The following is an 11,351-nucleotide window of genomic DNA, read 5'->3' as shown; positions in this document are numbered from 1 at the left end:
TTTCTATCAATCTAAGCATAGATGTGGCCAAATAAGACCCATAACTGTTGTTATATTTTGGTGTTGAAATTAAGAGACAACATTATGTAAGTGTGTACATTGCAAGGCTGTTTGATGTGACACTTATTGCATTCTGAAACACCAACAATGATTCCCGTTTTCAAGTGCAGCGAACCGTTCATATAACCAAAAGTTCTAAGAATGTAGCATTCTGCTCCAAGAGCAACACTGAAAAAGCGTCCTCAAGAAGTCAAAAGTTTCTCTTCACAACACACCTCAGGGCCATATCTTTCTGTTTGTCTGGAAGATGCCTTCTCACTATATCGGGCAGGTCTTGTTCCTCCTTTCCACGAAAGCTAGTGTCGTAAACATAACCTTTGCCTCGTTTCTGATCAAAAAGAATTCTGGGTAATTCTACCACAACTCGAGAAGGCAACCCCTCACATTTCCATTTTGGCAAGTTATTATAACTTTCTGCCCACCCAGTCCTACCAGCAAAATATCACATCGATCCAGACTTTTGCCACTCATAACTGGCCCAAATAGCCTTAGTAGGTCCTGGTAGTAATCCACAAACGGGCTAGAGACACGCCTTCCCTTGTGAAATCGCCAAGCTTGCATGAAAGCATTTTGGCGGTCCAGTCTACATCAAACCACCTCTCACCTCTTTTTTCTTTCAGAGGCTTGTCTCTATCCACATTCCAGCTTAATGATGCTGTCCTGAGGGCCTCTGTAGAGGGAAAATGGCTCGAAATACACGAGAAAACGAATCGATTTGAACGCATCCAAACACGAGCGGGGTATCTAGGTCAAGTGACTCCAAAGTCTGAGTCAACGGTTTCTCAAAACTGCAAATATTGTAAGGGATACTTCATATAAAGACAAACAAAGTGAGCTTTGGTTTTGTATGGCAAAAGTATAAGGTTTTTTGCCTGACGGTAAAGAGTTAAACTAAATAATGAAAACAATAAAATTCACCTGACTAAGATATTTGACACCCCTAGGAGACAGCTATGGCGAGTCTCGACTTAACCCAAAGGTTAGGGTTGGGGTTGCACAATTCCATTGACCTTTTTCCCGTATTTTGATGTTCGGGTTACCGTTTTAGGGTTAGGGTTACAGTTTAGAGTTAAGGTTACAGTTAAAGGTAAGGGTTACAATTGGGTTAGTTTTTGAGCAGCCAGAGGTCAAGTGACTAGCATTTTCATTGCCCTGTTGCACCCCTGGTCAAGGATTCAGATGGCACTGGTCGTGGTTAGCCCAAAACAGTTTGGACTAACCTGACAATGTAGAAACTGTCAATTTCAGTCTGTGCTCTAATCCCAATTTGGGCTCTCCAAGTGTTTTGACAATTACCCTTCGCTTCTAAATCCTTATTCTTTTTTAAAGCTCACACAAAATCTTCTAGTCTTACTGATATTATAAGTTGTTAACAGCATGCATAGTTATAGACATGAAAATAGCAATATACTGCGAAAAGGAAAATTTTGAGTTACATACTGAAAAAAATTAAGATCATCTGACCAAGGTATTCCACATCCTCAGGAGAAAGCTATAGCGAGTCTTGACTGAACCCAAAAGTTAGAGTTGGGATTTTAGAAATCCATTGACCGTTCTCCAGTATTTTGATGTGAGGGTTACAGTTTAGGGTTGGGGCTACAGTTTTAGGGTTAGGGTTACAGTCAGGTTAGCGTTTAAGCAACCACAAGTCAAGTGACAGGCGTTTTCATTGCCCTCTAGCCCTCCGATGGAAGCATCCAGATGGCACTGGGCTTCGTAAGTCCAAAACATTTTAAAAGCTGTTACTTGCAGTTTGTGCGTTAATCCCAAATTGATGTTTCCAAGTCTGTTGACAACTACCCTTCCCGTCTAAAGCCGTATTCTTTATTAAGATTCGCACAAAACTTTAAGGCTTTACTGATGTCATAAGTAGTTAACAGCTTGCATAGTTATAGACATGAAAATAGCAATATAGTGAGAAAAGGAAAATTTTATTAACCCTTTTCTATTAATCTAAACATACATGGGGCCAAATAAGACCCATAACTGTCGTTATTTTTTTTCATGTTGAAATTAAGACACAACATTATGTAAGTGTGTACGTTGCAACGCTGTTTAATGTGGCACTTATTGCAGCCTAAAACACCCACAATGAGTCCTGTCTTCTATTGCAGTGAACCGTTCATATAACAACAAGTCCCAAAAATCCAGCATTCTCCTCCAAGAGCAACACTGAAAAAGTGTCGATGTTTCAAGATAACAACTTCCTCAAGAAATCAAAAGTTTGTATTCAAAACACACCTCAGGGACAGATCTTGCCATTTGTAAGGAAGATGCCTTCTCACTTTATCCGGCAGCTCTTGTTCCTCCTTTCGACGAAGGCTAGTGTCGCAAACAGAACCTTTTCCTCGTTTCTGACTGAGAAGAACTCTGGGAAATTCTGCGAGAACTCGATAAGGCAACACCTGACATTTCTATCTTAGAAAGTGTCAAGCAACCCAGTCCAACTTGCAAAACATCACATCGATCCAGACTTTTGGCACTCAAACCTGGCCCAAATAGCGTTGGTTGGTCCTCGTAGCAATCCACAGACAAGCTAGAGACACACCTTCACTTGTGAACTCGCCAAACTTGCATAACGGCATTTTGGCGGTCCAGTCTACATCAACCCACCTCTCACCTCTGTTTTCTTTAAGAGGCTTGTTTCTACCCACATTCCAGCTTAATGATGCTGTCTTGAGGGCTTCTGTAGAGGGAAAATGGCTGGAAAAACACTTATAAACGCGAGAAAACGAATCTATTTGAACGCATCCAAACACGAGCTTGGTATCTAGGTCAGGTGACCGCAAAGTTTGGGCCTGCGGTGTCTCAAAACTGCAAATATTGTAAGGGATACTTCATATAAAGAAAAACAAAGTGAGCTTAAGGTTTGTATGGCCAAATTATAAAGTTTTTTGCCTGACGGTAAAGAGTTAAATTAAATAATGAAAACAATTAAAATGACCTGACTAAGGTATTTGACACACTCAGGAGACAGGTATGGCGAGTCTCGACTTAACCCAAAGGTTAGGGTTGGAGTTGCAGAATTACAACCTCGTTCCCAGGGTCTTTTCCCTTTGTTGGTGGGTGGAGCTGGGGGTGGGGCGGGAAAAGGCCCTGGGATCGGCCGGTCACATGATCTCAAAACACCCAAAAATCTTGGGTGTACTGAATTCATATATTAACAGAAATATTCAAGATGGTGGTCCCGCCGAGTGCAGAAGAGTTTTTGTCAGTCCTTCGCCGAGTCGGATTTTCTTTGAATATAGGTAATTTTCCATCATTGAATTTAAAACCTCTTCAAATGAAGTGTTTTGAATATGTGCTGAAAGGCCAGGATGTTATCGGAGTCCTACCTACTGGATTTGGCAAGTCGATTCTTTTTCACCTTCTACCGAATTTCTTTCCTGTCAAGACAACCAAGAACATAGTTATTGTAGTATGCCCTTTGAATTCCATCATTGAAGACCAGTTGAAAGTTTTAAAAGCTCGGAGGATAACCGCTGATGTGTTACAGGTACCTGTAAACGCGAAAGAAACGGCCGAGAACTTGTTCGGAAATGAACAAGAAACAAGCGAGCATGTGGCCGTGATCACAACAAAGTTTCCTCAGGATGTAGTGAACGGCAACACTTCGATCGTATTCGCCCATCCAGAGACTCTATTAAGTAAGGAAGGGCGAGAATTGATGGGAAGCAAAGTCTTTCAAGACAATGTTGTGGCCTGTGTTGTTGATGAAGCACACTGCGTTGAATTATGGTAAGTGCCTAAATTTATTAATTTCTTGTTTGTTCATTTCATATTTGTTTCAGAGAGTAAATTATCTATATAAGCTTATGTCTCGGAAAACTAATTAAAGCGCGGTTGCAGCACTGACTTGTATTTACGGTGAAATTCTGCTGTATTCTCTATTTATAGAGTATGATAGATTTTTCTCTAGGAACTAATTCATCTATGATTCCTGTGACGTTTACACCGCTCACTGATCTATATTTATTTGCCAGTACAAGGAAACAAGATTAATTGTCTATGGTTTTATTCTGGCATGCAGTTTTCCAAATTCTTGATGCATTGCTTTGTGATTTAGAAGTGGAATGTTCACCTTTGTCTCCATGCCCCTACAACTGAACTATTCTTAGTTGAACAATTACAAAGAAGGTGCCAACAGGGAAGAACCTAAGCTCTATATTAAGTTGACCCCCAAACCTAAAATAACCTGTAAATAAGGAGATAAAGCCATTTGCTAAAAGATAAATTCAAGATAAAATAAATATACCAGTATACACAGTATACTTTTTAGTTATTAATAGACATCCATCCATATGAGGGAGCTATTATGAAATACAAAAGATACTTCTACAGAAACATGTTAACTCAAAAGAAAACGTTATAGATATAGATATATATATTACAGGGTTTACTTTTCTTTTTCAGGGGTGAAGAATTTAGAAAGGACTTCAAAGATCTTTCGGTGTTGAAGGCCTTTTTTCCTAATGTACCCACAATGGCTCTAACAGCAACAGCACCACCTCATTTATTGAGGGGCTTGAAGCGAAGTCTGTGTTTAAAAGATGAGTGCAAAATTGTTGCACAAAACCCCAACCGGGTAAACATATATCTGAATAAGAAATTGCGATGGAGTAACCACCATGGGGATGAAAGTTATGATCAAATCCTTGGGCCAATTGCCAATCAACTAGCAATTCAAAGAGAAAACTATCCCATGACAATTGTCTACTTAAAATTGAAATATTGTGGATATGCTTATGGATTATTTGAAAGAATATTGGGAGACAAGCAGTATGTTGGAGAAACTTCAGAACCCACTGCAAGACTGTTTGCTCAATTTCATGCCCCCCAAACAAGTCGCATGAAGAAAGATATTTTGTCAGAAATAAAGAAAGAAAATTCGAGGGTCAGGGTGCTCTTTGCAACATCAGCACTTGGCATGGGGGTTCATGCTCCTTATGTGCTGAACATTATTCACATAACACCACCAAGTAGCCTTGAAGCATACATGCAAGAAATTGGTCGGGCCGGTCGCACAGGACTTTCATCGTGTGCTACACTCTACTACAATAATTCTGATATTGGAAATAATATGAAACATGTAGAAGAATCAATGAAAACTTACTGCAAATCACAAGACACCTGTCAGAGGAAACTTCTTCTAGATTACTTTGGATTCTCTTGTGTTCAGCAAGATAACTGTTGCTGTATATGTGATGGAAAGTTCAAAATAACTGAGGAGGATGTACCTCATGTTGTTAAAAGCAAGGTGAGATTACTGCCCAACAATAACAGTGTTATCCTTGAAAGATTAATCAGGGGTGCAATTTCTGCCCAAGAGTCCCAAGCAGCATCAGAGAGTTCCATGCTATTTGACATTTCTGTAGATAACAATCTGGTTACAAAAGTTATGGAGGGAGTGGAGTATATTGAATCAGAAACAGACCTATTGAAGACCTTTGGTATCTGGGATGAAATCTGTTCCTCTCAGATCTTTTCGCTAATATGCAAGCACACTACTCTGTGTAGAACTGTAATGAACTCTGATGATGATTAGAACATCAGTACTTATTATAAAGACTGCAAACTACTACAAGGTATCTTGATTCAAACCAAAATCAATATTGATATTGATTATATCTGTTGTTTCTACAATACCGATCAGTTTGTTTACCTTTGTTTCCTTTTTGCTATGTCTGAGCACAATAATGTGGTGAGAAAGTCAACTTAAATTGTAAATACTGTGAGCAACTCTAAATAGATCTTGATTCACACACCAAAAGTCACTTTTGATATTAATTATCTCTGTTGCTACCATGGTACTGATCAGATTGTTTACCTTTTAAAGTTTGTTAGTACACAAACTTCACAAGGATCTGTGAACCCCATATTACATGTACTAATGTTGGAAATCTGCTGAGATTTTGTAGTAGGTCATTGGAAATAAGCACACACACTGTCCTTACCAACCAGCCATCAATGACAATTGGATGAGTCTGCTGATAAGTACCCCACATATTTTCCTTATAAACAGGACCTTGTCACATTGTAAAAGCGAAAATAATTTCTTATTTACCAAGATAAATTTCTTATTTACTAAGATAAGATTTCTTATTTACCACGATACTTGCAGATTTTGCTAAATGTTTACCATATTGAACTCATAAGCTACAAGTAAACAAGGTACAATTCACACAATTAATAGGACATATTAATGGATTAAATCTGCTGTTATGTTGGTCCTAGAGAAAGGAAACACCCTAGTTTTATTTGTTCTAAGTTGACTGCAATAAATTTTTCAGTTTCCCAAAATAATTGATTATATATCAAGCATGATCAACTGCCACATCACTTTAAGTCTTATCAGTTTTTGATTATAATCCATGAATAGCACAACACTACACAGTACTAGTAGTGTTATTGCTATTGTTTCAGGTTATTGGCTATCCTCATAAAAGCCATAACATCTCAGCTGAAATTTAATGGCTCACTTGTCTTTAATAAAAATTCAGGATCCCAGAGATGTTAAGTAAGGCATTACTACTTGTATTTTGCTAAATTCAGAGATTCAGCTGTTTTAACTAAAAGTCAGTGTCTTACGGTATATATATTTCATTCAACGATATAATTATAGAACTAGCTTGGTGAGCAGGCAAGATGGCACTTTCTAACCCACTTGTGATTAACTGCTGTGTCCTGCACGAAACTTCCTTAAAAGCCATGTAATAAATCCAAAATTGACCTAGCCTGTTCTTTCAAGATGGCTGGATACTGGAAATCTGTTTATGGAGCTTTACTCCATCTCAGTCCATAAACATGCAAAAAAAAGACAAAAAAAGAAAGTGGCTAATACCCAGCCATCACGACCTTGCACTTGGTCAGTAACCCATAAATATCGATCTCAGCAGAAATTCAGTGGCTCACTAGTCTTAACTGAAAGATAAGGGTCTAAGAGAGGTCAGTTACGTCATTACTACTTGTATTGTGCAGAATTTGGCGATTCAATAGTCAGTGAATAACTACAATCATCCTCAGTAGTATCTAGGTTGATAATTCTCCCATGTGTTTGGCCAGCCACTGATGATAGTCAACAATGTTCAAATACCTTAAGGGAGACCTTTTAATGTCAGGGAAGCTGTCATGACTTCTTCCAGGCACATGATTAAAAGGATTCAAATGCAATAGGTCATTCACCATTTCTTTCTCATCATTAAGTGAGTTGCACATTGTATGTTGCACAGATGTCTTATGGATGCCCACAGATGAGTCAAACTGCTCTACAATCTGATGGATGCCAGTAGTTGCTTTACAGACCTTGCTAATTGAGTTTAGACTCTTGTTTGGTCCCTGCCTTTGGACAATGTGTTTACTGCATCTATTTGAAATTTCTTGGGCCAAATCATCTTCAATATTCTTTCCGGCACCACCCCTCCAGTTAACAAAAAATCCCCATTTGAACTGTTCAGATAAGCGTGGGGTTAGCAGGCACTCAATCTGAGCTATACTCACAAACATTTCAATAGCATATTTGCTGTAAGCCCCCATAGACTTGAAAACTGACAGCAAAAGTTTTTGGTTGATGAGATTTCTGTTGCCATCTCCCTCCCCTGCAGTGTCCTTCATCTGCATGACAAGAGTAGCCAGGAAAATACAACAAAGGGCATAATTTCTTATATAATCATCTTCATCGTCACAGTCATTGACATCTACTTTCTGTAATAGGAACTTGTCAGTGAACTTTCCAAAAGCATCATCAAAGTACTTCTTCTTGTTTTCTGAGCTCTTATGTGCAATGTTTTCTGGGAATTTATGTGCTGAGGGAGTGTCCTCTAGGTCTGACATCCCAAAAAAGTTCAGGGCAGCTGTTATGATGTAAGCTTTCCCCACGCTGAGGAACAACTCTTCACTTCCTTCATAGGAGTCAAGAACTTTGGATGGGGTAGCATTCCTCCTATTGTACTTCTCTCTGAAGTACTTTAAGGTGCCAACTTGATTCACAGACTCAGCTTTGTGAAGAAACGAGTAAGAATACTGCAGAAGGGATGCTTTTGTATGCCACATTACTGGTTTAAAAGGTGAGCAATGTTCAAAACGATCAGCTGCTGTGTGAGAACCAGATAGCAGATCTTTGGCACCTGCAAATCTGACCCGAGTGAGCTGATCACCTGCAAATGTAATCTTCATCTCCCTCATTGCATCATCATGGGTGTCTGGTTGGTGCGCATTTGTCTGTCCAGATGCTGCAGGCCCGTCGGGAATCAGTGGATTGTCAGTGTGTGGCAGTTCATCTAGCAACCCTGCTTGAACATAGATTTCAGCAATCCACTTTTCATAAGTTCTTAATATGTGAACACAATCATCATACTTTGCTTCATTTGCATTGATGATTGGCAAACTTACTATGGTAGACTTCTGTGACATTTGCTGGCTGTACTCATGAGGAATGTGATCTGGTATAACAGATTTCAAAAACTTAAATTTGGGAAAAAACTCAAGAACAATTCTACCAAAAATAATTGTGGCACATTCTGCATAACGTTTCCATTCAGGAACATTCAAGGAAAAATTATATCGAGGGAAATCTTTGATGTTTCCTTTAGGGTTGTCATTAGGCAAGTGATTGAAGTTAATTCGGTTCTCAATCAAGTTACTGGCAAATAAGTGTAGATCCTCATTCTGAATTTCCTTTCTCATGTGCCCTTTCAAAATTTTCAGGTCCCAGTTGTCACCAGTGCCTCGGAACACACTACCTCTCTTTACTTGCTGAACCACTTTGTCTGAAAAATGACCCCCTAAGAGCTTCAGCAGGGTGTCCCTTCTCCCAGATGATAGGCACACACCAAGTTTGTTCAGTCGTTCTTGAAGCTAGGGATTACAAGGGAATCAGAAATTAACAGCAAATTAACTACACATGCACATGCAGTAACCTCCTGTTTCACAACTTTATAATATAAGCCAAGAAATTTCGGAGTTTTGATTGGTTGATAATGGCCCTATTTTCGCGTAATAGTGGTAAAACAGAATAAAAATGGATGGTATAACAAGGTTACCATGACAACCTTTTACTTTGCCTTTTCCTTTTGGCCTGTGTTTGTTTTTTCAACCGTAACGAAATAAAGGACTCGTGTGCGTTTCCGAAAATTTCTCGGCTTCTGTTATAAAGAAATAATAGCATGACTTGTAGTGGTATTTGGCAATAATACCGGCTCGTAATATTTCAAAATTATCCAAATACCACTCACCGCTTCGCGGCTCGTGGTATTTCGGTCAATTTTGAAATATTAATCGCGGTATTATTGCCAAATACCACTACAAGTCATGCAATTACCTATACTTATCCTATCACTCACAATATATTTCTGAATGGATCTTTCAATTAGAATCACAATCACAACCTAACACAAAACTACCTCACAAGGATCAAATTTCTGCAGAGCTTTATATAATTAAGAGGATAAAATGCAGATTGTATTCAATGCATGATTGCACTGGTGAATAATAAATACTACAGTGCGACTAAAGCAGTTGATTAAGGATAACAATCCAATGTTATATATATCTTTAGCTAAGAATTACCTTTTTGGTACATCCACCTTCATTGATGAGAACTGTATTCACACGTTTCACCAGGTTGAGTTCGTGCCATCTCTCGTTCATGAGGATCGAGTACAGAAAACTGTACTTTACTTGAAGCTCACGCTTTGTGTCTGAGACGGACTTCTCTTTGCCAGACACTGCGTTCATAATCTCGACAAGATAAGGGTGGTTCGTCTTCAATTCGACCCAAATTTTATTGAAATCGAAACTGTTCATGCTCTCAAATTCATTTCCATATAAAACGGAACCTTGCGAACGTTTGCACAGCTTTGCACACGACGTTTTCAACTCCTCACTGCTGGTCTTTTTTAACTCGTCCACAACACTTGGACAGTAATCTTTCAAGATAGCCGTCAACACAGTTGCATCCCTGTTACTGACAGCTTGTAGAATCATTTTCTGCTGTCTTTCAGTCAATAACGATTGAGCTTCTAATGAGGTGCAATCATTATCTCCTATTGATTTAGGCCTTAGAACAGATTGCCGAGTTAAAAAAAATGGCTGCCCTTCAGACCTTGGTGTTGTTAGCCTCGACGACTGATCCACCGAAGTGGCTGCACAATCATGTCCTGTAGACGTGGCAATAACACTAGCATCTTGGGGAGTTGAGAAAGACGGCTGTTTTGCAAAAATTGATGTTGTTCGCTTCGCCTGATCAATAGAAGTTATTTTGAAGCTATCTCCTGATGATATAGGCGTTAAAACAGTCGCAACTTGGGGAGTTGAGAAGGAAAGCTGCTTTGCAGATTTTTTTGGTGTGATTCGCTTCGACAGCTCATCTGCTGAGGTGACGCATGAGCTTTCGCATGGCAAATTCTTTGATACACGTTTCGACGGCTGAAGCGAAGAAGGTGAAAGTTGTACACATCTCTTTACAGCATATTCAGAACTTTGATCGGACGACATTTGTCCATGGATTGAGCTCTCTGAATAAACTGTTCCATCTTGTTTACGAATGTAACGCAACTCCGACATGCGATCTTTGATCTCGTATCGTCCTCAAAAATAGTTATACCACAGGTTTTATGGACTTTTGCACACAGATCTTTTGATGAACCAGCTTTGCTAAATATTCGAAGCATATGACGACTCTCGCGAGAATCACCGCAGAGTCTGCAAACCGGATTTCTAGAAGAAATCTTTGTTGGTGTAGGCATACTTTCCGCCATTATGACTTCGGAATAATGCATAAATTATATTTTATGACCAAGGTTCACATAAATTATTTAAATCAATCAACCAATCAAAATGTTGATCTGACCGGCCGATGCCAGGGCCTTTTCCCGCCCCACCCCCAACTAAGGGAAAAGGCCCTGGGAACGAGGTTGGCAGAATTATATTGACCTTTTTCCAGTATTTTGATGTTAGGGTTACAGTTTAGGGTTAGGGTTACAGTTTTAGGATTAGGGTTAGTGTTACAGTTAGGTTAGCGTTTAAGCAACCACAAGTCAAGTGACAAGGATTATCATTGCCCTCAACCATTCAGATGGCACCGGTCTCGGGGAGCCCAAAACATTTTGTACTACCCTGACAATTTGAAAACTGTTACTTGCACTTTGTGCTCTAATCCGAAATTGAGCTTTCCAAGTCTGTTGTCAACTACCCTTCCCTTCTAAATCCCTATTCTTTATTAAGACTTAGACAAAACTTTCTAGTTTTACTGAGATCATAAGTATTAAACAGCTTGCATAGTTATAGACATCAAA

The 11,351-nt window shown here is 39.2% G+C and overlaps 2 protein-coding genes across 2 annotated transcripts; one reads left to right on the top strand and one right to left on the bottom strand.

The window, feature by feature from the left end:
• Positions 1–3,142: 3,142 nt before the first annotated feature.
• LOC111331546 (ATP-dependent DNA helicase Q1) lies at positions 3,143–6,944 on the top strand. Its single transcript, XM_022936673.2, has 2 exons — positions 3,143–3,798; positions 4,474–6,944. The coding sequence occupies exons 1-2, from the start codon at positions 3,239–3,241 to the stop codon at positions 5,603–5,605; spliced, it is 1,692 nt and encodes a 563-aa protein (XP_022792408.1). The 5' UTR covers positions 3,143–3,238; the 3' UTR covers positions 5,606–6,944.
• Positions 5,647–10,958, bottom strand: LOC148726967 (uncharacterized). The gene is made up of 2 exons (XM_088728376.1): positions 9,625–10,958; positions 5,647–8,913 (listed from the first exon to the last, which is right to left on the bottom strand). Exons 1-2 carry the CDS (start codon positions 10,618–10,620, stop codon positions 7,090–7,092), a joined length of 2,820 nt encoding a protein of 939 aa, XP_088584502.1. The 5' UTR covers positions 10,621–10,958; the 3' UTR covers positions 5,647–7,089.
• Positions 10,959–11,351: the final 393 nt, after the last annotated feature.

Source organism: Stylophora pistillata, chromosome 7 (genome assembly GCF_964205215.1).
Source record: "Stylophora pistillata chromosome 7, jaStyPist1.2, whole genome shotgun sequence".
Classification (NCBI taxonomy): domain Eukaryota; kingdom Metazoa; phylum Cnidaria; class Anthozoa; order Scleractinia; family Pocilloporidae; genus Stylophora; species Stylophora pistillata.
Note: the sequence above shows the minus strand (reverse complement) of the source record. Positions and strands in the feature narration are given on the sequence as shown.